This window comes from Syngnathoides biaculeatus, chromosome 1 (assembly GCF_019802595.1).
Source record: "Syngnathoides biaculeatus isolate LvHL_M chromosome 1, ASM1980259v1, whole genome shotgun sequence".
NCBI lineage: Eukaryota > Metazoa > Chordata > Actinopteri > Syngnathiformes > Syngnathidae > Syngnathoides > Syngnathoides biaculeatus.
This window is the reverse complement of record NC_084640.1, coordinates 6,515,883-6,543,505: the sequence shown is the minus strand read 5'-3', so window position 1 is coordinate 6,543,505 and position 27,623 is coordinate 6,515,883. Positions and strand designations below refer to the sequence as shown.

General features: G+C 42.0%; 1 protein-coding gene and 1 long non-coding RNA gene across 3 annotated transcripts in view; one reads left to right on the top strand and one right to left on the bottom strand.

The window, feature by feature from the left end:
- The window catches only part of sf3a3 (splicing factor 3a, subunit 3), a 44,561-nt gene that overhangs the window by 1,469 nt on the left and 15,469 nt on the right, over positions 1 to 27,623 (bottom strand). For both annotated transcript variants that reach the window (XM_061845371.1, XM_061845461.1), the window contains 13 exons: positions 24,365 to 24,470; positions 24,215 to 24,287; positions 23,551 to 23,642; positions 23,381 to 23,463; positions 23,088 to 23,226; positions 22,940 to 23,008; positions 22,786 to 22,853; positions 17,480 to 17,587; positions 13,889 to 13,958; positions 13,608 to 13,772; positions 9,577 to 9,687; positions 6,779 to 6,869; positions 20 to 75 (listed from right to left, as the gene is read on the bottom strand). In XM_061845371.1, coding sequence (XP_061701355.1) covers positions 20 to 75; positions 6,779 to 6,869; positions 9,577 to 9,687; positions 13,608 to 13,772; positions 13,889 to 13,958; positions 17,480 to 17,587; positions 22,786 to 22,853; positions 22,940 to 23,008; positions 23,088 to 23,226; positions 23,381 to 23,463; positions 23,551 to 23,642; positions 24,215 to 24,287; positions 24,365 to 24,470 — 1,231 coding nt within the window. The remainder of the gene's footprint in view (positions 1 to 19; positions 76 to 6,778; positions 6,870 to 9,576; positions 9,688 to 13,607; positions 13,773 to 13,888; positions 13,959 to 17,479; positions 17,588 to 22,785; positions 22,854 to 22,939; positions 23,009 to 23,087; positions 23,227 to 23,380; positions 23,464 to 23,550; positions 23,643 to 24,214; positions 24,288 to 24,364; positions 24,471 to 27,623) is intronic.
- The window catches only part of LOC133514340 (uncharacterized), a 43,176-nt gene continuing 35,794 nt past the window's right edge, over positions 20,242 to 27,623 (top strand). Inside the window, exon 1 of the long non-coding RNA XR_009798785.1 lies at positions 20,242 to 20,601. This is a non-coding gene — a long non-coding RNA (uncharacterized LOC133514340). The remainder of the gene's footprint in view (positions 20,602 to 27,623) is intronic.

Below are 27,623 nucleotides of genomic sequence, written 5' to 3'. Positions count from 1 at the left end.
AAAATGTTTTCAAACTTACCTCTGTGTCAGGTTGCCAACGCTCTAAGGCCTTTTGGGACTTCAGTTTTGCCCACACTAAAGTTGAGCAAAAATAAGTTATTACTATTGACAATGCCAACCCCCAAAAATTGCGGTGACAAAGATGTTCAACAACTGTGTAAACATTTTTTTTGTAGACATTTCAGAACTTGCTCCTTTAAAAAAGTAGTAAATGTAAAAAAAAAAAAAAAAGAGTAACTAGTTACAATTCTTTTTAAAGAAGGGTTCATGACAAAATAAATGACATGATATCCACATTACAAACATTGTCAACTGAGGTTGTGCTGTATGCTCATTTTTTTCCTCAAAGCTCTTGTGATAAAGTACTACTGTAATTTTTCATTTTATGCACAATTCTTTCAAGAAAATCTTTATAAAACAATTGTGTATACAAGTCTATTGTAAACACATTGTATTGTAGACAAAGTAAAAATACTAAAAATATAACTTTTCACATTGCAGCTTTACACCTCCCACATGACTAGATGACGGTCAACGATGAGATTGTTCAAACACGGCAGCTTTGCCATACAAAACTTCCCAGCATGCCTCGTGTTGTACAGTTATTAAAAATAAAAACTTTGTCCAGTAATCTCCTAAACAGTTGTAGTTGTTAATAGGCCCTCTCTGGGTTTATCCCCCCCTCTGCAGATTGTTATGGTGTCACAATTACATTTTTCTTTAAGTCAAAATGCCATCCAAGGAGATGGCCTTTTAGTTTCAAGAACATTGTGTAGGATGGCTAAACATTAGTGCCAAATACCTCCGTCAAGCTACAGTGTCAAAACATGAGCATGCATACTGTACTAAACATGCTATCCAAGGATATGTATACCCAAGTAAGAAAAATAACAGTTTAGAGGTTAACTGGGAAATCTAAATGAAAGAGGATAAATGTCAATGGATAGAAAAAAAAAAAAAAAAAAAAAAAAAAAAAAAAAAAATCATAGGTACACATTATGTAGAGGTAGAAGACTGTTTTGGTGGTCCACTTTGTGGCCCTGCATTCAGTTTGAGAACGTATGATACAGGAGAAACTATGGTAGTGTTCTTTTAACCATGCTTATCATGAAAGTAGCCTCATAAAAAAATTGAAAAACTTTTGTTTGTTGACAACATGAACGTTTGTATTAAAACAAAACAAAAAAACATCACAATGGGGTACAGGATAATTGTCTTGATAGGAGGAATTGCTTTTATGATTTTTAGTATGATTTAATTTTTTTTTTTTTATAAACAGTCAATACCAATAGAGATTTATTTTATTTCCTTGTTTTACTTAATTTTCATATGACCAGTCACCTGGTTGTTTTTGAGATTGTGATGTACAAATATCTAACCGTCGCACTAGGCAAACTATTTCGAACCCTTATGTTTATATTACTTCCAACAGTGAAAATATTTTCTACATGATTGAGATCTGGAGACTGGCTAGAACACTCAGGACCTTGAAATATTTCTTACGAAACCACTCCTTCACTCCCCAGCAGATTGTTTGGAAAAAATACCATACTGAAAGACCCAGCCGGATTTCATCTTCGATGCCCATGCTGATGGAAGGAAGTTTTCACTCAAAATCTCACGATACTGGACTAATTGATTCTTTTCTTGACACGGATCAGTCGTCCTGGTCCCTTTGCAGATATACAGCCCCAAAGTATGAGGTTTCCACCCTATGATTCACAGAAGGGATCGTGGTCTTTGGATGCAACTCTGCACTCTTTCTGGTCCAAATAGGAAGGAGTGAGATTACATCTTAAGGACGATTAGGGTTAGGGGGGTTTTATATGCCTTTTATTTTCCAATAATTGCTGCCAATTACTAATGGTACCCAAATACTGATTTTTAAGATAAATTTGCGAATAAATTCTTTAAAATCAGACAAGATTTTGTGGATTTCTTTTTCTCATTTTATGTCTCATTGTTGAGGAAAACCTATGATTAAAATTACCTATCAATCATGATCACCCTTCTACCAATATATTAACTCGCACTCCACTGGACATGTCCAAACCAAATCCAGTTACCCTAGCCTACTGCACATCCCTGCCATCTCTATCACTCTGTCTGGCCAACCTGTTGAGATAATTTTTCCTTCTTTAGCGTCCAACCAGGTGTACATGTCAACATATGCTTCTTGTTTAGCCTTCACCACCTCTACCTTTGCCCTACGTCGCATCTCACGGTATTCCTTAGTCTTCTCAGTGACCTATTTCTTCTTTGCTAACCTCTTTCCTTGTATGACTTCCTGTGCTTTGGGGTTCCACAACCAAGTCTCCTTCCCTTTCCTACTTGAAGATAAACCAAGGACTTTCCTGCCTATAGTTGGAGTAGTCCAGTCTTCCAGGAGCTCCTCCTGTCCACGTAGAGCCTGTCTCACCTACTTCTGAAAGGCCACACAACACTCTTCCTTTCTCAGCTTCCACCACATTGCTCTCTGCTCTACCATTATCTTTTGAATCTTCCTCCTCACCACCAGACATGCATCACACAGTCATCTTATGCTGTCTAGGTATACTCTCCCCTACCACTCTCTTAGTCAGTAACCGCTCTCAGATTACATCGTCTGCATAAAATGTAATCAACCTCCGTGCATCAAGCTCAGCTCTTCTAGGTCACCCTATGGTGCTGTCTCTTGAGGGAAAAAAAAGTATATGTACAGTATTTTCGCAACTAGAAGACACTTCAGAGTCTTTAGTTTTATCCATAATGGACCGTGCGCAAAATAATACAACACACCTTATGTGTGCACCAAGTTCCAAAATCTGTAAATGTTTTTTGGGTGAGTATTTCAATTAACTACAACCAAACACGCTGGTTATATATAGAGCATCCATGCAAACTGATGTATGTGTTAGCATAAATGCTACCACATGGTGGGGCTCACGAGGCAGTGAGGAACAGCTGCAGTTTTTCCATACACAAGCAGAATCTTACATTCCCCGACACCACAGGTGTGAAACTCAAGGCCCGGGGGCCAGATCCGGCCCACCATATGATTTTATGTGGCCCGTGAAGGCAAATCATGTTCCATGATTCTTGTTCCAATGTGGACCAAGTTTTCAAATTGTCACATCATAAATGGTAATGTTAAGCTATTGCAAGCATTTTTGTGTGACCAAACATCTTTCTTCTTTTCCTTACACCTTGTCCTGTTAGGGGTCGCCACAGCATATCTTTTTCCATCCAAGCTTTAGATGAACGCTCATATTTGTTGGGCAGTTTTATGCAGGATACCATACCTGACGCAACCCTTTGCATTTATCAGAGCTTGGGACCGGCCTACAGTTTGCACTGGCTTGTGCCCCCAAAGGGCTGGATTTGTGTGACCAAACATCAACCCATTAAAAAGCCCATTACTCTTGAGTTCTGATTTGAAAAATACCTCATTAATTTCACGTATAAATAGGATGAAGAGGCTAAAAATGTTGGTTTCACAGTCAGAACAGCCCTCTGAGGGAAACCGTAACGACAATGTGGCCCGTGAAAAAACAGAGTTTGACAACCTGCCATCCACTATCATTCATCAAAATGTTCACATTCACCGTATTATTTTCAAAATGAAAATTATCAGACCATAGCAAAGAGAACATTATAACGAGCAAATAATAAAACAAAAAAATGCCTAAAGATATAATTGAGACAAAACATGCACTTTAAACGCTATTCACATCCTTTGTGCCACAAAGCATGCTGGGAGCCACTCTGAACTTTTGTCTCATATTCATCTTTTGATCTAAAACACCCCCTCCTCGAGCCGTCACCTTATCATGGTGGAGGGGTTTGTATGTCCCAATGATCCTAGGAGCTAAGTTGTCTGGGGCTTCACGTCCCTGGTATGGTCACCCATGACAAATACAAATATTGGATCTCACTTTCCCGTGCCCGGACACGGGTCACCAGGGTCCCCCTCTTGAGCAACGCCTGGAGGTGAAGCCTGAAAGAGAGGTGGCTAGTGGCTGGGCCTGCACCCATTGGGCTCGGCCAGGCACAGCTTGAAAGGGTAACATGGGTCCCCCTTCCCATGGACACAGCACCTGTGAGTGGGGAGATGGGGTCAGGTGCAATATGAGCTGGGCGGTAGCCAAAAATAGGAATCTTGGCGATTCGATCCCTGGCTACAGAAACTAGCTCTAGGGACAAGGAATGTGACCCCTCTGGCAGGGAAGGAGCCCAAGCTGGTGCATGAGATTGTAAAGTTCCGACTAGATATAGTCTGACTCGTCTCTACACACCGCTTGGGCTCTGGTACCAGTCCTCTTGAGAGGGGCTGGACTCTGTTCCACTTTGGAGTTGCCCACGGTGAGAGGCGCCGAGCAGGTGCGGGTATACTTATGGCCCACGGCTCGGGGCCTGTAGGTTAGGGTTTCACTCTGGTGGATGAGAGGGTAGCCTCCCTCCACAATCAGGTTGGGGTCCTCACTGTTTGTGTTAATGTGCCAAACAGTTCAGAGTACCCACCCTTTTTGGAGTCCTTTAGGGGAGTGCTAGAGAGTGTTTCCTCTGGGGACTCCAATATTCTGCTGGGGGACTTCAATGCCAATGTGGGCAATGACAGTGAGACCTGGAAAGGCGTGTTTGGGAGGAACGCCCCGCACCCCAATCAGAACATGAGTAGTGTTCTGTTTGTGGAATTCTGTGCTCATCACGGACCATGTTCAGGTTTATGGGTGTCTACGTGCACTTGGCACCAGGACACGCGAGGTTGCAGTTCGACTTTGTGGTTGTGTCATCGGACTTGTGGCTGTATGTCTTGGACAGTTGGAGGAAGAGAGGAGTGGAGCTCTCAACTGATCACCACCTGGTGATGAGTTGGTACAGATGGTGGGGGACTATGTTGGTCTGACGTGGCAGGAATAAACATTGTAAGGGTCTGCTGGGAACGGCTGGCAGATTACCCTGTCAGAAGTCATTTCAACTCCCACTTTCGGGGGAGGCAGTGGACACTGAGTCTGAGTGGACGATGTTCCGCACCTCCATTGCAGAAGCAGCCGACCAGAGATGTGGACAGAAGGTGGTCGGTGCCTGTCGTAGCGGCAACCCCCCAACACGTTGGTGGATATCAACAGTGAGGGATGCCATCAAGCTGAAGAAAGAGTCCTATCGGGTATTTCTAGCCGGTACCGGCTGGCCAAGCATAATGAAGCTCCGGTGGTCGCTGAGGCAAAAACCCGGGCATAGGAGGAGTTTGGTGAGGCCATGGACTTTAAAACTGCTTGAGATTTTTTTCAAAGTTTCTATAAGGTTCTGGATGTTGTAGGGATGTCCTGGTTGACACACCCCTGCAACATCGCATGGACATTGGGGTCAGTGCCTCTGGATTGGCAGACTGGGGTGGTTTTTAAGAAGGGGGACCGGAGGGTGTGTTCCAACTACAAGGCCAATCACACTCCTTCGACTCCCTAGAAAGGTCTGAAAGGTGCTGAAGAGGACGGTCATTCGGGAAGTCGAATCTCAGATTCAGGAGGAGCAATGTGGTTTACGTCCTGGCCGTGAAACAGTGGACCAGCGCTGCACCCTCGGCAGGATCCTCGAGAGTGCATGGGAGTTCGCCCAACCAGTCTACATGTTTTGCGGACTTGGAGAAGGCGTTCAACTGTGTCCCTGGGGAAATCCTGTGGAGGGGTTCTTCGGGAGTATAGGGTACCAAACCCCCTGAAAGGAGCTGTTCGGTTTCTGTACGACCGGTGTCAGAGTTTGGTCTGCATTGCCAGGAATAATTTGGACTGGTTTCCAGTAAGAGTTGAACTCTGCCAAGCCTGCCCTTTGTCACTGATGTTGTTCATAACTTTTATGGACAGAATTTCTCGGTGCAGCAGAGGTGTAGAGGGTGTCCGGTTTGGTGGCCTGAGCTTTCAGGATGATGTGGTCTTGTTGGCTTCATTAAACTGTGCTCTCCAACTCTCACTGGAGCGGTTTGCAACAGTGTGAAGCGGCTGGGATGAGACTCAGCACCCCCAAATCCGAGACCATGGTCCTCAGTCGGAAAAGGGTGGCATGTCCTTTCTGGGGTGGGGATGAGTTCCTGCCCCAAGTGGAGAAATTCAAGTATCTTGGGGTCTTGTTCAAGAGTGAGGGGAAAAATGGACCGACATCGACATGGATCGACAGGCGGATCGGTGCAGTGTCTGCAGTGATGTGGGCTTTGTATTGATCCGTTGTGAGAGGGAGCTAAGTTGAAAGGTGAAGCTCTCAATTTACCAGTCGATCTACGTTCCTACGCTCACGAGCTGAGAGTCTTGCTCGAAAGAACAAGATCCTGGGCACAAACTGCTGAAATGACTTTTCTCCCCAGGGTGTCCAGGTTCTCCCTTAAAGATAGGGTGCTGCTCCTCCGCATTGAGATTAGCCAAAAGAGGTGGCTGAGGCATATCATCCGGATGCCTCCCTAGGGAGGTGTTCCAGGCACATTCCACCAGAAAGAGATCCCAGGGACGCTGGAAATGTGTTTCAGATAGCCAGGGAATGTCTCGGGATCCCTCTGGAAGAGCTGGATGAAGTGGCTGGGGAAAGGGAAGTCTGGATATCCCTGCTAAAGCTACTAACCCGCGACCTGACTTGGAAAAGTGGTAGAAGATGGATGGATCTGAAATACAAATGTTGTCAGCACACAACAAAAGCAAAGGAATTGACCTTGCTGTTTCAATGTTTGGAGGAGACTGGAGACACAAATGGATAATAAGTAACAAGGGTTAAAAGTGTGAAATAAATCTATGTTATTTTGGAAAATAAGACTTACAAGAGACGGCATCCTCAATCTGTGTGACATTGGCAAAGTGGGCAGTGTTGGGGATTCCAAGACAGCGCATACCATGGGCATGCCTCCATTCCTAACCAGAACAGAAATACAGATATGGTGAAGAGGGAAAGGCTTTAAACAGTAAAGAAAATGTCAAGGTCAAAGAATAAAAAATGTCAATATTCACAAACCATCCCATTGCTATGAATGGTAGGTTCCAAACTCGCAACCATTGTTCCTGTACCATGATGTTGTGTGGTGCTGGCGTGTCCTTTATTATAATGGGGCAGACTGGTGATGAGAGATGGTCACGGTGCAATGATCTACAACCATCACCCCTACCCAATCCAACCAGATCCAAAGGATTTGTGAATGTACAGTGCCTTATGAAAGTATTCAGCCCCTTGAACTTTTCAACATTTTGCAACATTTCAGGCTTCAAAAAAACATAAAATTACAATTTTTTGTCAAGAATCAACAAGTGGGACAAAATGGTGAAGTGGAACAAAATGTATTGGAGATTTTATACTTTAACAAGTAAAAAAGTGGAACGTGCAATATTATTCGGCCCCTTTCAGTGCAGCAAACTCATTTCATAAGTTCAGTGAAGATCTCTGAATGATCCAATGTTGACTGATGATAAATAGAATCGACCTGTGTGTAATCAAGTCTCCGTATAAATGCACCTGCTCTGTGATAGTCTCAGGGTTCTGTTTAAAGTGCAGAGAGCATCACGAAGACCAAGGAACACACCAGGCAGGTCCAAGATACTGTTGTGAAGAAGTTTAAAGCCGGATTTGGACACAAAAAGATTTCCCAAGCTTTAAACATCTCAATGACCATTGTGCAAGCAATCATATTGAAATGAAAGGAGTATCAGACCACTGCGAATCTTCCAAGACCCAGCCATTACTCTAAACTTTCACCTCGAACAAGGAGAAAACTGATCAGAGATGCAGCCAAGAGGCCCATGATCACGCTGGATGAACTGCAGAGATCTACAACTGAGGTGGGCGAGTCTGTCCATTGGACAACAATCAATTGTACACTGCACAAATCTGGCCTTTATGGAAGAGTGGCAAGAAGAAACCCATTTCTCAAAGATATCCATAAAAAGTCTCATTTAGAGTTTGCCAAAAGCCACCTGGGAGACACGCTCAACATGTGGAAGAAAGTGCTCTGGTCAGATGAAACCCAAATCAAACTTTGTGGCCACAATGCAAAACAATATGTTTGGCGTAAAAGCAACACAGATTATCGCCCTGAACACACCATCCCCACTGTCAAACAGGTGGTGGCACCCTCATGGTTTGGGCCTGCTTTTCTTCAGCAGGGACAGGGAAGATGGTCAAAATTGATGCGAACATGAATGGAGCCAAATACAGGACCATTCTGGAAGAAAACCTGTTTGTGTCTGCAAAAGACCTTAGACTTGGATGGAGATTTATTTCCAACAGGAAAACGATTCTAAGCATAAAGCCAAATCTACAATGGTTCACAAATAAACATACCCAGGTGTTAGAATGGCCAAGTCAAAGTCCAGACCTCAAACCAATTGAGAATCTGCGGGCAGAGCTGAAGATTGCTGATCACAAACGTTCCCCATCCAACCTCACTGAGCTCGAGCTGTTTTGCTAGGAAGAATGGGCAAGAATTTCAGTCTCTCATTGTGCAAAACTGATAGAGACATACTTTAAACGACTTGCAGCTGTATTTGCAGCAAAAGGTGGTGCTACAAAGTATTAATGCAAGGGGGCCGAATAATACTGCACGCCCTACTTTTCAGGTTTTTAGTTTGTTAAAAAAAAAAAAAAAGTTTAAAACAAATTTTGTTCCACTTCATGATTGTGTACCACTTGTTGTTGATTCTGGAAAAAAAAACAAACAAAAAAAAAAACATTCATATCTTTATGTTTGAAGCCTGAAATATTGCAAAAGGTTGAAAAGTACAAGAGGGATGAATACTTTCACAAAGCATTGTATGTGGTGTGTTAAAAATCAGTGGGGGAAAGAAATGGGGGGGCCAGTGACCATCATGCAGAACACCTGGGCACGGGTCCTTCCTATCATGACACTGCCCTTCCTCTCCTGACTGTTGTATGAAGCATTAAAGTTGGCCACCGACCATCATGCGGAATAAGTTAATATCCATGAAACACTAAAGTAGCATTATAGATCCCAGGTCCCCAACTGGCAACCATTCTTCCTAAGAATCAGCTTAATAGGGGAGGAATTTGTCTCCAGTCGTTGAACCCACCTTAATATGACATCGGTGAGGAGAATAAAAACAGGAGACAATTGACAAGGAAACGTTTCTTTTTTTTTTTTTTAAACTTAGTTTCGATCGATCGCGTAACAGCGTACCCAATAAAGTAAAGAAATTTAAAAAAGATGTCAGCCTGTCATGCATCTCGTCACTTGATTCAGGTGTAACCGATACGTCAGGGGTGTCCAGACTTTTTTCTTTTTTTAAATCACAAGATCTACTTTACAAGCAGCCAGCATCTCACCAATGGGGGACCCAGATAGAGATGGTAAATAGGCCAGCTTGCTAAAATGCGCCTTTATGTGCGTGCGATCAATGGATTGGCCACACCTGAATCATGATGGGTCATTGCCAGTCTTTTTTTTTTTTTTGGAAAGGCACACCGACAAGCGATCAACCAAAACTGGCTCACGATCGACTGACGCATTGTGCACCCCTGCAATACGTCAATTGACTGACAGTCGGGTTGACCTATCCTGACCTCTTCTGACATGTCTCACTACATATATGCATTGGCTTGAAAAGAAAATACCGCAAAGTGTCGCTGAAAAGCTTTGGGTCCTCGGTAAGTGTAGTTTCCACAGATTTCACAGTTGTAGTTGATATTCAGGCCATGGAGTTTATAGAGCCAGTATGGAATTGGCTGGAAGAAAAACAAAACAGTCAAAACTCATGCACTCACCACAATGAATGAGACAATTTTCTCAGTGTAATGTAAAAGTAAGATACATTTGGTACGGAAAGTTATCCGAATCCCTTACACTTTTCTCTATGAAGCGATTTGCAAAAATCATTGTCTCCCCCCGTAGACTTTACACCAAATTTATTGGCTTGATCGGAGTCAGCCGACAATCACAATGTTTATGCTGATCAGCCGATCGGTTTTAATGTTATTGATCAGCTCTGCAAAGGACATTAACTTCTCGTCACCATCGTGCACAGCATAGTTGAATCCAAAAGCTAGTTTGTTTTTATATAGTAGTATTTTTATCAGGTTTTTTGGGAGGGGTTGGGGGTCATTTGACGTATACTGTAAATAACTGACTGGCAATAGTTATTTTTTTAAAAATGGCACCATATGAGAGACAAGACAGCTGAGACAAAACACGTAATGCGCAGATCAGACAAGACAAATTTGCTCTCTCACGATCGCACTATGAAAAACTACTCCAAAAAAAATAATGTATTCTGATACTGCAGGTTCCTGTTTTTTACGATCATTGGACTTTATCTGGTCAAATGAAATGCGACTGGATACACTCGTTACCGTGTGGACGACAACTTGATCACACAGACTGTATTATTAGAAGAAAATGGGTGGGGTGTTGGTGGACATCGGTGCTCCAGACAGGGGAGGATGTTCGTGTTGGGCTTGCTTGAGGTATGTTAAAGTACTTTTAATTTGGTACGGCTCGCAAGCATGCAACAAAATGTTATGTAGCCTAGGAAGCCTGTGTGTAAACATGGTGCCGATCTGTTGAACACATGAGCTGACCAAAGCAGCTAATTTCAACTTTTTGGAGCCAAGGCACATACCGGTACTTCGTCCAATTATCAATCAGCCGATTTTATACTGCTTGTACCGCTCCTCTTAATGCAAAGAAGCAGCGGTTGAATTCTGAGCCCCTCCTGGATGCCAGGACACCCTGCGGAGGAAACTCATTTTGGCAGAGAGTATCGGGAATTGTTCTTTCAGCCATGACCCAAAGCTCGTGACCGTAGGTGAAGGTAGGAACATAGATAAGACTGGTAAATTGAGAGCTTCGCCTTTCGACTTCGCTCATTCTATACCACAACGGACCGACACAAAGCCAGCATCAATGCAGACGGTGCACCGATCTCCCTGTCAATCTCCCCCATCCATTCTTCTTTCCCTCAAGAACAAGACCCTGAGATACTTGAACTCCTCCACTTGGGGCAGGATTTCACCCTGACCATGGAAAAAGCACAGCAACCTTATCCACCCGAGGACCATGTTCTCAGATTTGAAGGTGCTTATTCTCAACCAAGCCACTTCACGCTCTGCTGTTAACCACTCCAGTGTGAGTTGGAGATTCTGGCTTGATGAAGCCAACAGAACCCCATCATCTGCAAAAAGCAGAGATACAATACTGAGGTCAACAGACCGGACTCCCTCTACGCCTCAGCTGCACCTGGAGATTCTGTCCATAAATGTTATGAAATGAATTGATGAGCCTTGGGGGAGTCCTACTCTCCCCGGAAAGGACTCCTTGTGGGATAAATTCAGACCCCTTCTACTTCTTCTTTTCCTTTCAGCTTGTCCAGTTAGGAGTCACCACAGCGTGTCATCATTTTCCATGTAAGCCTGTCTCTTGCACTTCCTTTTTAACACCAACTGGCCTCATGTCTTCCCTCACAACACCAATCTCCAAGTCCACAAAACACATGTAGATTGGTTGGCAAACTCCCATACACCCTAGAGGACCCTGCCGAGGGTGTAGAGTTGGTCCATTATTCCACGGCCAGGATGAAAAACAAGTTTCTCCCCTTGAAACTGACATTCGACTACCCGATGGACCACCCTCTCCATTACCCCTAAACAGACCTGACCAGGGAGCCTACGGAGTGTGAATGTCTTCGGAACACACCACCAGTCCCCACCAGCCTGCCAATCCAGAGGCACTGACCCCAATGTCCATGTGATGTTCCAGAGGGGTGTCAACCTGGACATCCCCATAACCTACAGAGACTTTAAGAACTGTGGGCAAATCACATTCGCCCCCACGGTCTTAGCAATGAGGAGCTTTTTAATCACCTCAGTGACCTCAACCCCAGAGATAGGAGAGCCCATCTCAGAGAACTCTGACTCTGCTTCCTCATGGGAAGGAGCTTGTCAGTGGAATTGAGGTCTTTGAAGTATTTTCCACACCAACTCACAACGTCCCTTGTCAAAGTCAGCAGTGCCCCATCCTCACTTTAGACAAAGTTGACGGTCCACTGCTTCCCCTTCCTGAGATGCCAGATGGTGGACCAGAATTTCCACGAAGACGGAAGTCTCACGCCAATGGGCTCGCCAACACCTCCCATGCCCTAAATGTTGCTTGAGCAACCACCAAACCAGCATTCCACTTTGGCCAGCCAGTACTCATCAACTGCCTCAGGAGTCCCACAGGCCAAAAATGCTTGACAGCACTCCTTCAGCATGACGGCATCCCTCACCATCGGTGTCTACCAACGGGATAGAGGATTGCTGCCATGAGAGGCACAGACCATCTTACAGACACAGCTCTGGTCTGCCGCCTCAGCAAAAGAAGCACGTCCACTCAGACTCAATGTCCCCCACATTCCCCGGAACATGAGCTAAGTTCTTCCGGAGGTGGGAGTTGAAACTGCTTGACATGGGATTCTCCCAGACATTCGTAGCAGCAATGGAGGCGTGGAACATCGTTCACTCTGGCTCATTGTATCCCACTTCCCCCCGAAGTGGGAGTTGAATGACTTCTGACAGGGGAATCTGCCAGTCATTCCTAGCAACCACTTGCGTTTGTTCCTGCCACGTCAGACCAGCATCTTCCCCCACCCTCGGAGCATACTCATCACCAGGTGGTGATCAGTTGAGAGCTCCACCCCTCTCGTCACTCAAGTGTCCCAGATAAGCAGCGCCAAGTCAGTCATGTTAGCCAAAATGCCGGCTCGTTGCATTGCAGGACATTGCTTTAACACTCGGGAGAATGGATTTACCCTTCATAAATTTGCAAGAGACGCGGTTCGTCATGAAAAATGGATTGCACGGGTGCAGAGGACGAGAGCTTCGTGGATTACAAATGACAGGTAATTGTGTATACAGCTATTAAAAAAAATAATAGTTTGGGGCGGACCACGTAATCGGTCTCTCATAACATAACAATAGATCCGCGTACGAAATATGTCGATGTCTGCGTTGGACGGCTGCGTTGCTTCGCCAGCAAAAGCTGCGCTTCGGGCTCGCGGACAACGGTGGCTCTGAAGAACCCAGCCAAGAATGCCTCACTCAGCCGCGCGCAGTAAAGCTCCCCGGCTCGGCGGTGTTGTTGATCGCGTACTGCGGCGGCGATGAACAACCCCATAAAAGCAGCACGGCTCGGCTCCATTATAAGCCACCACGGCGCCGAAAATGAGCCACACTGGCCGAGGCGCCGCGTTCGGCGGTCACGGCTTCTGCGAAGGCTGCGCGTCGGGCTTTGCGGACGGCGGCAGCTCTGAAGAACCCAGCCGAGAATGCAACTTTGCGCATGGATGACGCGCTCTCCACTCACATTTATTTTTTCGTATAGACATTGAAGTGAATAATGTTATATGTATGTTTCATTACAATATCTATTTTAGAATGTTTATAGGGATGACACTTGGGCTCTAAAAGCGCTTCAATATAATGAAATTTATGCAAGCACTTAAATCCCTTTTTGACGGTGTTAAGTTTTGGAAATTGTTGTTTTTTGTTTTGTTTTTTTAATAATGCAACAACAATACCGTTCTAATGTAATTCTTTAGTTAAATTTACTTATGTTTCTTCACCATAACCATTTTCTCATTCCTTATGTATCTGAGCTAGACATTTTATACCTTGCCATCCCAGCCCAGCGGCAAATTCTTAGGGTTGTAGATTATCTCATTGTCTTCATCTTCGCTTTCACTCTCACTCAACTGCTCCTCCTCCTCTTCTTCACGTTCCTCCCCAGTTCTGGCTTGCTTTCTCTGCACATTTTCATGCGTAAGCTGTCTCTGATCCTGTAAAGGCATATAAACTTGACTCTTATAATAGTTATCACAAAAATTGGGTAATTAAAACTTATTCTCATAAGAATTATTTATTATTATTGGTTATTATTTGTTATAATACTTACACCAAGGATTTCAACATACTCATAGAGCTGAGCCTCCAGAAACCCAATTTCCTTGTTTCGCTCTATGTCTCTGCAGGTATGGTGAATGAAATCTTGTATTAATTTCAACAATCAATTACAGGCACTTTCATTGTTTGACTATGAATATAGCTTGGTCTGGTATATGACAATTACTATCGAAATTCATTTATTCTTCTTATATTAAAGGTTTTGAATCCCTTTTATGATGGAACAGTATTACTATGTCGCAGAACTTTTTAAAGATGCTACTTTTTAAATTGAAAATTTTAAGTCAGAAAGTTTTAAAGGTGAGTAACAGAAAAATCGGGAAAAAATTAATGTAGGAAGAGAAGAACAGACAGGAAATTTATTAGAATAAAGACAAGGAAAGTCTAATATATGTCCAGTACAATGGCATTTGATTTGAGTGTTTTTTTGGGGTAGTAGTGCTACACCCAGTGAAGGAAAGGACAAGACAAGAAAGAAAAGGGCTGGACATACAAGGACGGGGTGTTGTGGGTAGGCATGAAGGACAGAGTTAATGAATTCTGCTGTTTCTTCCCTTGCAATTAAGTTGTTAAATTCTTGAACAGCTAACCAATAATTCCTCTGAAACATGCTACCAATTTTCTACCTTGAGTTATCTGTGTAAAACCTTGCTGGTTCAATCAGCATAAATATTATTTTCAATAGACTATTGTCCAACTTGTCACTTTGAACTGCACACACTCCTTGAACCTTGACATTCTTTGTACAATCATCATTGAACCTGGACTATCACTGTAATGGGCATCCTAACTGCTCTAAATCCTAGAAGAGTCAACATCCATGCACAACTTTGCACAACGCTGTGTTCCTTTAAGGAAGGGGAAAAAAAGTTTATCAATTGACTGTGTATTATTCTTCATTCTTCTTGGTTTGTTTCTTCTTGTTCTTTGTACTCAACATCAATGTTGTACTTGGGCGGCACTACCAGAGACAAATTCCTTGCATGTTGTTACACACTTCGCCGATTATGATTCTGATCTAATATTCTATCAGTGGCATCAAACAATACTATCATTAATCGTCACACTTTGGAGAAAATATATCATCCTATAAAATATCATGGCAGGACTATATTGAAAGATAGATATGTTGGTAGGTAGCTATATAGGTTGGTACAATGCTAGTGTAGATATGTAGGTAGTAGTAGATAATTTCTAAAGTAGATAAAGATAGACGGGAAGATACAGTGGTGCCTAGAGATAGTGACAAAAAGGACCTTGAACCACTGGTTCAACTGGCCGACAGTCCAGTCCTTTCCCTCAGCTGAGTTGAGACGCTTCTTATGTTGTTCTGGCTACAAAACAGCTTGAGCCAAAGAACCTAAATGGTTTATCCCATCTCCCGCCAAATGAGTCAATGTGTTGTTTTTTTAAGACGCTGTGACTCCTAATTCCACTTTCTGGATCTCTGCTAGATTTTTGAAGCTTCTCTGTTTGATAAACCACTGAAGCCCAGTCTTCTCTTTTACTGATACATCTTCTCCTGACACATTTTGTCCGTCAGATAGACTTTCCATTTGATATACATGAACACAGCAGTCTGCCAGCCTGCTTAGCTATGAATTTTTGTGGCTTACCCAGACTGTGGAGGTTATCAATGATAGTCTTCTGGCCATATGTCAAGTCTGCAGTCTACATCACACTGAACCCAACTGAGACAATTGAACCTAACTGAAGCAATTTAAAGAGCCACTGTCATGAAATGCATGATTGTTAGTATTATTATTATTATTAATGAAAAAAAGGCAGCTGACATGGACCCATGCGTTTTTTTTCCCCACCACAAAACATGATTTTGACGTGTACAGCTTTTTGTAACTCCCGCCCTGAAAATCCTCTCGAGGGATTTGTTTTCGAGAAGAAGCAGAAAGTGATGTACATGGCAGGACTGCCCTAAAATGGACTCGTTTGTTTCTATTAGTTTTACCTCCGGGAAGGTAGTTTGTTGTACCTTCGTATTAGACAAAATTCCGGCTTGTTGCATTGCTGGACATTGCTTGAACACTTGGAGGATGGATTTACCCTTCCTAAGTTTGCAAGACACCCGGTTCATCGTGAAAAATGGATTACACTGATGCAAAGGACGAGAGCGAAAGCTTTTTTTTTAAAGCTTTTCCTGATAATAAACTGCATAGTAGGAATAGTTTAAATACTTTATATCATTAAATCATTTAAGAAATATATTTATTTAAAATGTATGCTTTAGCCTAGTAGCGTATGCTAGGCTGGGAGTGCATTGCCGTATCTGTAGCGACTCGGCCCCTAGCCTTGTAAACCTTTTTTTTTTTATTAACAAAAGAGCAGAATAACTTTAAACAAGCAATAATAAGGGAGGGAAAAAAACGATATTGTTTTTTTATTTGCACAGAAATTGCATAACATTAAAAAAAAAAATTGCAACTAGAGGTAGGGTTAATGGAACACAAGAAAAAAGCAATGCAAAACAACAGTTTCAGATGTCTTCGGTGGGGGTGACTCACCTTTTCTTCACAAAGAATGAATCTAATGTTTGTTTCTGGTGTCTTTTAAGCACTTTTCTGAAGTGGCTCATAATATTAAAATTTTGCAGTGCTCTGCAACATTCAGCTTTATTAGGGTGATGAAATTCTATAAAATTATGATGTCGTTCCATTTAGCACAGATAGCTGATGATGAAACGGGCAAACTCAGCTTTGAACTTTTCCGCGGCGGCCTGGTCCAAACTTGCAGCCTCCCCATGGTGTATCTCATTTCTTTTGCGGAAATTTTCAAACCATCCTCAACTTGCTTTGAATTCAAAGCCCTCAAGAACTATACTGCGGTCTTTTCTTTTTAAATGTGTATACAGATTTCTAGGTTTGGCGCAAATCCCTTGCTCGCCAACAATATCCCCAGCTAACTGCTGCTCGTTCACAAAAATAAGAAGCAACTTTGACTTCCTCCAAGATCTGTGGCCTCTGCTTGGTCAACACGGTTGCTCCTTTAGCAGCATCATTTGATTTGAGGGCATCATTTTGTTTTAGGATGGTGCTGATCGTCAATTTCGCCATGCCATACTTCTTCGATAGCTCAGGAACATGCACACCAGATTAGTGCTCGGCTAACAAATCCTTCTTGAAGTCGACAGTTTTACGCATCACTTTCCTTTTTTCAGCACCAGCAATTACACTTGCCTTCTTTGGAGCCATGATCAGGGGTTAATGTTTCTCAATCAATTTCTCAAAAAAGTCACGATAGTACTGGGAAACGTCCCCGAGCAGAGGAGTGTGTGAGTCAACTGGTTATGCTGCGCGCTAATGTGCACGATCGCGCGCATTACGTCTTTTCAGTTTTTTTCGGGGGTGCGTTCGAAAGCACAATAACAAATCATTGTGGGTCAGCTGCTTGGGGTGTTCAAATACTGATTTTTGTTTAAAAAAAAAAAAAATAAATAAAATTTCCAAAAAAAAAAAAGGGGGGGGGGGGAAATCACAAAATTTCCGTTCGAAAACCGATTTGTACGAAAACCAAGACGTTCGAAAACCGAGGTACCACTGTATATATATTATAGTTGAAAAATACATACTTCTTGGGACCTTTAGCTTTGGGATTTTTGGCAAACAGTGAAGGATCCAGCAATTCCAAAGATTTGCCTTTGGTGCTGAAGAGTCGCTGAGCTCTCTCTTCAAGAGTCCTGTCAAACACACACAAAATATACATACACTTGTTAATCAAAACTTTGAAATACATAACACAGTTGTACCTATGAAGGAGTAGTACTGGACATAGTAAATCAACTTTTACCCAGGATTACAATATCCAGTCATACTAAAAAAATATTGGCACCCCAGAGGTCAAAATTTAGCAGACTGCATAAAAAGCCTTGTCTTGACTGCGACATGAAAACAGACTAAATTTCTCCATAGGTCAATTATAATTGCCCAAATCAGTGTTACAAGCCACAATATCCAGATGAAGATTCTTTGCCAGCAATAAATCAGACTAGTTTCGAGTGAGAGTTGTCCTTAGTCACCAATTTTGCTCATAACATTTATGGACAGAATTTCTAGCCGCAACCTTGGCATAGTGGGGGTTCGGTTTGGTCGCCTCAGCATCGAGTCTCTAATTTTTGCAGATGATGTGGTTCTGTAGGCTTCATCAAGTTGTGATACCCAACACTCAGTGGAATGGTTTGGAGCAGAGTGTGAAGCTGCTGGGATGAGAATCAGCACCTCCAAATTTGAGACCATGGTTCTCAGTCGGAAAACGGTGGCGTCCCCTCTCCAGGTCGGGGATGAGGTCCTACCCCAAGTAGAGGAGTTTAAGTATCTTGGGGTCTTGTTCACGAGTGAGGAAAGAATGGAGTGGGAGATCGACAGGCAGATTAGTCCAGCGTCTCCAGTGATGCGGACGAAAAAAAGTCAGCCAGAATGGACCGTACCTTTTTTCAGACCACGTCAGGATTTTGTCGTATATGGATTTTTCCATTTCCCGCAATGAAAACCTCTCAAGGCTTTTGTGTTGAAGAAGAACCATAAAGTTTTTTTGCAGTACCGGGGTCAAGTGTTTATATTGGTTTACACCTATTGTACCGGCGAAAAATTGTTTTTTTCATCGTGTTAGCCAAAATACCGGCTCGTTGTATTGCTGGATTTTGCTCAAACACTCAAGGATGGATTAACTCTTCACACTTTTCGAAATTACCCAGTTCGTCGTGAAAAATGTATTGCGAGAACCTTCTGGGTTCTAAATGACAGGTATGTGTGTATGAACCTATTAAAATAGTTGTGGGGGACTAATTCGTCACACAGTTTATAGCATATGTTATATGTGAATTTAGAATAAATCCCCTTGGTCAAACAGGCAACATATAACAAAGCTCTTGTATTGCATTTAAGCCAATTTAATCACACACAATACAACACAAAACAATAAAATAGAAGTACAAAGACAGTTTAGTAGCGTGTAACAAGAGCTAACCAAACTCAAACAACTACTCCGAAAGTAGCAATTTAAAAAAAAAAAAAAAAAAAAAAAAAAAAATCACTGTAACGATGACCTTCCCAAAATGGTGGACATTTAAGCAGGACGATCAGCCTGGTGGGCTTATCTTATTATATCTGATATCACAGCAGAGCCACTAATATTATAAAGGACTTTTCACATCCTGGTCATCACCTGATTAAAGCCCAAGTGTCATCCCTATAAACATTGTAAAATAGATATTGTCATGAAAAATACCTATAACATAATTCACTTCAATGTCGATCCAAAAAAATAAATATGAGCAGAGAGCGCGTCTTCCATGTGCAAAGTTGCAGAATTGTCATTCGGCACCCAAGTGGTCACCATATTGGCCGCAACTTCTGCCCATGACGTCACCCCAGACATTCGCCATTGAAAGCACACTATGGCCCCTACTATGGGACATGCCCCTTCAGACACGGAAGCTCTTTTAGAAGAAAACATCTCACAACCGAGTGAAGTGACTAGGGGCAATAATACATTATTGTTTCGAGCCATATTTAGATATGATATGCGGATCACGGCCAAACCACCTCCCCGCCCGATCCACCTCTGCGCGGCAATGATAAAAACAATGCCGCCTGCGAGCGACGACGTCATGGTCAAACTGCCTCCCCGTCCGCAAGCTACAACAACGCCGCGGCCAAACTTCCTCCCCATTCAATCCACTTCCGTGGTGGAGATGAGCCACACAAGGTCGGCTTGGCATTGTGGTGAAAAAGCGGCCGGGTCCATTCCAGCTGCCGCTTTTTTCATTAATAACAAACTAAAAATTACATAATTACATAACAGTGGACCTTTACCCTATTGCCCTCTGGGAGGCGGGACAAGTCCCACAAAACACGAACAACCAGAGTCAAGGACAGGTTTTTCCCCAGAGGCATCAACTCCTTGAACTCAAACCACTGAAATTACAGTACTGTAATGGAATATTATGCAATGGCACATTTGCCCATTTATTTATTTATATATTTGTGTATTTATTTATTTTAGCGGTAACTGTGTCTTTGTTTTTTTTTTTCCAAACACAAGATGTTCTTTGATTTTTATTCTATTTTATTGCACGTTGCACCTTGTGGAGAAGCACTCATTTTGTGATATGCACAGCATAGCAGAGCTTTTAATTTGATCAAAATTTGCCAATGTGAGAAAGTTTTGGGGTCAGATGAAACGCGCAATGATACAAGTTACATCCCCAAGCGCAACATGTGGATCCATTTAAAAAAAAAAAAAAAAAAAATTGGTTCCCGGCACAACATTGACTAATGAGCACACGAGTGGCTTTATCCTGTGAGCTGATTGGTTGCACATCATCGAAGCCTCACACAGCAACTTCCCTTGTTTTCCCACATTGTCCTGTCCACACTGTTGACTAGCTCGCATATGCACTGTATCTTAATGTTCAGTTTGTGACAGCCTCAGAAACATGCCTCCGTATGGTGCTCCTCGTACATGGAGAAAGAGTTTGGCGGGCACACATTTTTAAAGAGAGAGAGAGAGAGAGAGACCAGGGAGTAGTACTGTTTAGGACACGATGAATGGTAAAAGGATCAAATAAAGCCTTCTGAGCAGCAAACCGGTGCTTCGTACCATTGTTGTTTCCACCACAAAGGCGTCTCCGCCCCGTGAGTTTCCCGACCACAGTCAGAGGACTGTAGCAGGAAAGATTTTATCATGAAAAATGTAAGTAAATACACGTACTGTTCTAATCGTAGTCACAAATATGTAATGTATTAATACTGTTTACATATTTTAATCATTCTGGTACCCAGATACAGATACATGAAAATTGCTGAGCGTTTGGAGGGGGGGGTTTCAATTTCACAGGGGGTTCTGGTCCGCACTAGCTGCGAAAAATGAAGGATTACTGGAGAACTTTTTGTCTTAATTTCACTTGCCCTAAAGGGCAAAATGAGGAATAGCATCCCTACTGTTAAGCATGGGGGTGGAAATATTATGCTTTGGGAGTGTTCTGCACATGGGACAGGATGACTGCACTGTATTAAGGAGAGTATGACAAGGGGCCATGTATTGCGGAACAACCTCCTTACTTGAGTTAGAGGATTGAAGATTAATTCTGTCTGGGTCTTCCAACATGACAATGAGCCAAAACACAGCCATGATAACCAAGGAGTGGATCTGTAAGAAGCATATCAAGGTTCTGGAGTGGCCAACCCAGTCTCCAGACCTGGACCATATGTAAAAAATTTTTTACAGGGAGCTCAAATTCAAGTACAGTCCAGAAACCTGGCTGATCTACAGAAAGTCTGTGTGGAGGAATGGTCCAAAATCCCTGCTGCAGTGTGTGGATATAGGAAACATTTGACCTCAGAAATTACAAAGAAAGACTACAGCGCTGAAGTGTGTCTTCTGCTCTTTGTTTGTATAACTCATGTTTGAAGCATACCAACTCATCAGATAACCTTAAGTGAATCTTGCTGAAATGTTTACTAGAGACCAGGACGTAGGAATATGCCCGTTATTACCAGATAGATTTGGTTTAGTCATTATGATTGCCGATATTTTGTGATGCTCTTTGCTTTTTGATGCGATTCTCATGTGATGCTCTTTTTGTTTTCCTTTCATACTTTTGTGATGCGGACCCTTCTGATAGTAAAAGAATGCTCCAAGTCCTTTGTAGCTTGGCACTTCTGATCTGCTACAGCCATTGTCTGTCACTCATTTGTGCCCAGAAAATTCTGTAAGTAAAAGCTTCGAAGAAACTGTTCATCATCTCCAGGCTGTATTTGGATAACCAACATTCTCACTACCCGAAACTAAACGAACACGTGGGGAGGAAAAAAGCGTCCACCAACAGCGCCAAATATTAACAATGATTTTCTAAAGTGTTCAAATACTTACACAGTAACATTTTTTTTTAAATCATGCATTATGATTTTTTTCTTTAAGATTATGTCTCAGTGGACATGGACTCAAGATGTAAATTGCTGAACCCTCCAAGAGTTCAAAGTTGGAGAACTTGCAAAATCACAGGGTGTTCATATACTCCTTTTCCTCACTTATTGCTTATCTACGCAAGAATTGCTAAATAAAGGCACTGAGCGACATTTAGATCAATGTAACGGAGTAAAATTAACATTACAGCTCTCTGCCAGTGTTCAAGGAGTACAAAGCACCCTATGATGACAGCGGACCCCCCACAGGAAAATTTCATTGGGTCAATATGATTAACAAATGGCACGTTTTGAGTTCAAAACAGTGAATTTCACCAAAAAGCGAATGATGTGCACGGGTGACTTTAGCCTTGTAATGATTTGTAACAAGACATTCCAAATCTTGGCCACGACACGCTTGCAACATTATGCCTATTCTTGGTTAAATTTAAATTTGGTAAATTTTTCCAGGCGGAACAGGGGAGAAGCAGGTTAGAGCGTTGGCCTAACAGTTCTGAGGACTGGGGTTCAAATCCCAGCCCGTGTGGAGTTTGCTTGTTCTCCCGGCACTCCAGTTTCCTACCACATTCCCGAAACATGCATTAATTGGGGGACTCTAAATTGCCCTTAAGTGTGATTGTGTGTGCGAATGTTGTCTGTCTCTATGTGCCCTGCGATTGGCTGGCACCAGTTCAGAGTGTAACCCGCTTCCTGCCTGATGACAACTAGAATAGACTCCAGCACTCCCGTGACCTTTGTGAGGATAAGCAGCTCAGAAAATGGATGGATGAATAATGTTTCCATTTATTTCAGCTGAAAATTTTACCTTGACTTGCAAATGGTTCGGGCAACAAAAGTGATCATGGAACGATCTGTAACCTGAGTTTCCACTGTAGTAAATGCAAGTGCAGCAGGTCCTTGCAGACATTAATGCAACCATTATTAATGGGTTATGTATTAAAGGCAAGCTCACCCTCCACATTTAAGACCCAATGCCAGAAGAGCAGACTTTAACCTGTCCAGACCTAAGGAAGCCAACTCCTGTATGACAGAAAGAAGAATTACAATAAGTTAAAACCTGACATGCATTAAAATGACATTTAATTAGGGTTAGTTTTTGGTTTTACCTCCCAAGATGAAAAAGCTGAAAGGTCCAGGTGAGCTCCAGCGTGTGTTAAAGCACTACTTGTCTCTTTCTAAGATGAAAAAAAAATGCTATTAATGACTGGTCAGATTCGACAAACCCAAACCAAACCACAAACAAGGAGCACTTACAGGCCACCCTGGAAATGCACCACTCTCCCACTTTTTCTCAAAGTCTGACAGCACTTTATCATAGAGGTCATTCTGGTCAAGTAGAGGTTTCACTCGGTCTGTGTAGTTTTGCAGATACTCTAGTAGCATCTCCAAATACCTGTATGGCAACATCAAAGCATGGTTGACATTTGCATGTGCAATTAAAAAAAAGTGTGGTAGGTGAAGGACAGATTCATTTCAGATATATATATAGTTGCAAGAATGGAAATTAAGTTTCATTTCAAGTATGATAGTTTCTGTGTGATACTTACTTTTTATATTCGGCATTTTTTCTGTCTTTGGGAATGTCAAATAGCTGGTCGAATGATGACAGGTAAGTGATATACTCAGTTTTCTGTTGAGAGAGGTAGCAATACGAGTTAAAGACAACAACCATGACCTTGCTTTAATGTGCAAAGTGAATTATGTGAAATGAAAGAACCTCGGCTGCCTTCAAGTTTATGTACTTCAGGTAGCAGTCATGGAGGTCGAGGTAGCGGCCATATCCCTCCTCATCCGTAAATTCCACTATATCTGAAGGAATTTAATAAGATGTACAAACAAACTCAACTAGACCACTTTTTCCCCATACATTCTAAGCAGAAATTATGATGACCTAAATTATAATGATTGGTATTATAGTGACATTACTCAAATGTCAATGCTTTAAAACATTTAATCTTTCATCATATAAGCTTTTATCATGAGATACCAAATATATAAAAAAAGCAATTCTATGTGCCGCAGGAATTGTATTTAATATATTCATTATATTAGTTAAAAAACAATACTCAAAGTGACAAGCTTGCACAGAGGCTGTCTTCCCACAAGGCCTCATAATGTTTCCAGAAATTACACACATGGACAAAATGATTATCTCTCCCATTTCTGAACTCCTATTTTATTCATCAACTGGAATCTAATCGAAAGCTTCCTCAAACTTATATATGTCGAGTGCGACTCTCAACATGCAGGGTGTGGAGGAGAGCCTTGGCCAACTTGTCTGTGAAATTCAGGTATGTAATCCACTAAAATGACTTCCAGAAATTGTATTACATTTATGATGCACTTTTAAATATATTTTCAAAACAGTTGGCAAGACTTACTCTGAGCTTCGTCACTAGGGTTGTCTCTGGCTTTCATCAGTTCTTCAAACTCTGAAGCCATCGGAATGGAAATCTACAGTAATACAAACCATTGCGTATAATGGAAAAAGCCTCTAAATTAACTTGAGTCTTCAATTGATAATCACTTACTTCATTTGGGTGTTTTCTATGAAACTCTTTTATCTGTTTCAATCTGTTGTAGAACTCTGTAAATTCATTGGGACCCGAGATTGCAGCAAGCTCATCCCTCCTCATTCTGTCGAAAATGTAAAGCAGAGCGGCATGAAATTCAACTAAGCAATTTCAAATAGTGATTTTAGCCGAATATAAAAACAAAAATGTTGCAGTGATGGAAGCTTGCAGGCAGCAGAAATTATCTTACTTCTATACATTCATTTACAGTGATGAAAAGAACTATATGAACACCCTACCATATTGCAAGTTATCGCACTTAGAAATCATGAAGGGGTCTGAAATTTTCATCACAGGTGCATGTCCACTGTGAGAGATATAATCTAAAGAAAAATTCAGAAATCATAATGTATGATTTTTTCAACAAAGTGTGATACAGCTGCAAATAAGTGTTTGAACACCTGTCTATCAGTTAGATTTCTGACCCTCAAAAGACCTATGAGTCCGCCTTCAAAAGTCAACCTCCACTCCATGTATTATCCTGAATCAGATGCACTTGTGTGATGTCGTTAGCTGCATAAAGACACCTGTCCACCCCATACAATCAGTAAGACTCTTGTAATAAGGCCAAGACCAAAGCGCTGTCCAAAAGACACCAGACACACAATTGTACAACTCCACACAGCTGGAAATGGCTATGAAGAAATTGCCAAGAAGCTTGGTGAAGAAAGGTATACTGTTGGACCAATCAACAGAAAATGAAAGACGCTGAACATGACAGTCAATCTCAATCGGAGTGGAGCCCCAATATACCACCTCGTGGGGTCTCAATGATCCTTAGAAAGGTGAGGAATCAGCCCAGGACTACACGACAGGACTTGGTCAATGACCTGAAAAGAGCTGGGATCATCATTTCCAAGGTGACTGTTGGTAATACACTAAGATGTCATGGTTTGAAATCATGTATGGCATGGAAGGTTCCCCTGCTTAAACCACCACATGTCAAGGCCCGTCTTAAGTTTCCAGTGACCATTTGGATGCTCCAGAGGAGTTATGGGAGAAGGTTTTGTGGTCAGATGAGACCAAAATGGAACTTTTTGGTCAGAATTCCACTAACCTCGTTTGTAAGAAGACGAATGATGAGTTCCATCCCAACAACACCATCCCTACTGTGAAGCATGGGATGGTAGCATCATGCTTTGGGGGTGTTTTTCCTGCAAATGGGACAGGACAACTGGACTATTAAAGAGAGGATGACCGCGGCCATGTATTGTGAGATTTTGGGGAACAACCTCTTTCCCTCAGTCAGAGCATTGAAGATGGGTCATGGCTGGGTCTTTCAACATGACAATGACCCAAAGCACACAGCCAGGAAAATCAAGGAGTGGCTTTGTAAGAAGCATATCATGGTTCTAGCGTGGCCAACTCAATAGAAAATCTTTGGAGGGAGATGAAACTTTGTGTTTCTCAGCGACAGCCCAGAAACCTGTCTGATGAAGATCTGTCTGGAGGAGTGGGCCAAAATCCCTCCTGCAGTGTCTACAAACCTGGTGAACAACTACAGGAAACATTTTACCTCAATAATTGCAAACACAGGCTACTGTACCAAATATTAACATTGCTTTTCTCAGGTGTTCAAATACTTACTTGCAGCTGTATCACACAAATAAAAGTTGTTTAAAAAAAAAAAAATTTAAATCATACATTGTGATTTCTGGATTTTTCTTTTTAGATTAGCTCACTCATTGTGGACATGCACCTACGATAAAAGTTTCAGACCCCTCCATGATTTCTAAGTGGGACAACTTGCAATATAGCAGTGTGTTATTTTCTTCACTGTACCATCGCGCTTACCCTCACTCGGGTAGCAGACATTGACACTGGGCAAGAGAATGGGTATACCCTAAGCTGGTCAACAGTCAATCGTAAGCCACATAAACACCTACAAGCAATTTAGAGAACGCATTACACGATCAGGATTTAAAAAAAAAAAAAAAAAAAAAAAAAAAAAAAAAAAAATCACAATCCAATCACAAGTTGGAGCAAGGTGTATTTAAATTCCCCTGTTGATTTACTGTATATACACTTGTGCACTTAACTGGTCAATAAATATATACAGAAATCTTTGTTGTGCATCACCAAAGCTGACCTTAAAAAAAAAAAAAAAAAAAAAAAACAGGAAAACCCCTTCTACCAATGTACAATACGTGCCACCCATTGCATATCCATATGCTCAAAATATTAGGAATTATCTATATTTTTATTTTGCTATGTTTGTACTTTTATTGTGACCGGAGACCTTGTCCTGGTCCCGGTAATTGTCAGAACAGAATCCCTCAACCAACTAAAATAAATGCTCAATGATGGGATAACATATTATCAATACTGTTATGTTAACACATATTACAGTCCGGAATAAACAATTTAACACTATTGAACTTATCCTTTGTGCGGAATTATTTTTTTCATTAAATATTTGTGGATAAAACAATTGTGCAAAGTGGAGTTTTTCCACTATATTACACACCCTTGGCCAACCCTTCAAAAGAAGAATCCGACTCATCTCCAATCTGAAAAAGATTCGTAGTAGCTACCTTTGGTGTATCGCTGTGTTCCTCATCATTGATGACTTGTTCCAGTTCTGGTGAATCTTGCATTGCGTCATGAACAGTGACCCCATCTTTCTCCCAGAGCATGTCATCCTCTGTGCCATCCATGGCGTTCGTGAGGAAATTTTTTTTAAATCCTCAGAGTCCTGGTTCCTTTTTTCCCCTCATTATTGTTAGTGCTTTGAGGCCAAGCTCCACAGTGCTAATAGCCCTCCATTTGGCTACAATCTGTAGCGGCGCTTCCTCCATCTCTGGGAACTGCGCAACTCACAAATCCCAAAACTCAGATTTTCTCTTTTGTCTTCCTCCACAATCTTATAGATTTAGCCACTTTGAACTACCACGCTGCTTTGCGGTATTCCTCTTCTTCGGTAGCTGCATAACTAGCCATTGAAGTCGACATTTTTGTCTTAGTTTTAAGTTAAACTCTGCTTGGTGCAGTGGCAACAAATATATCACGCTAACGATCGTAAAAAATTGCAAAGTCCTGCGAGCAGGTCAGGAATTTCAAGTTGGCGGCGCACATTACTGTGATACATATAAATGTGCAACATAAGACATTTAATGTCACATTGAAATGTATATGTATACCTTTTTTACCACCCTGTCTACCGTCTACCTCTACAAGACGAAACAAAGTGATCTTTATATTTTTAATCCATACCTAA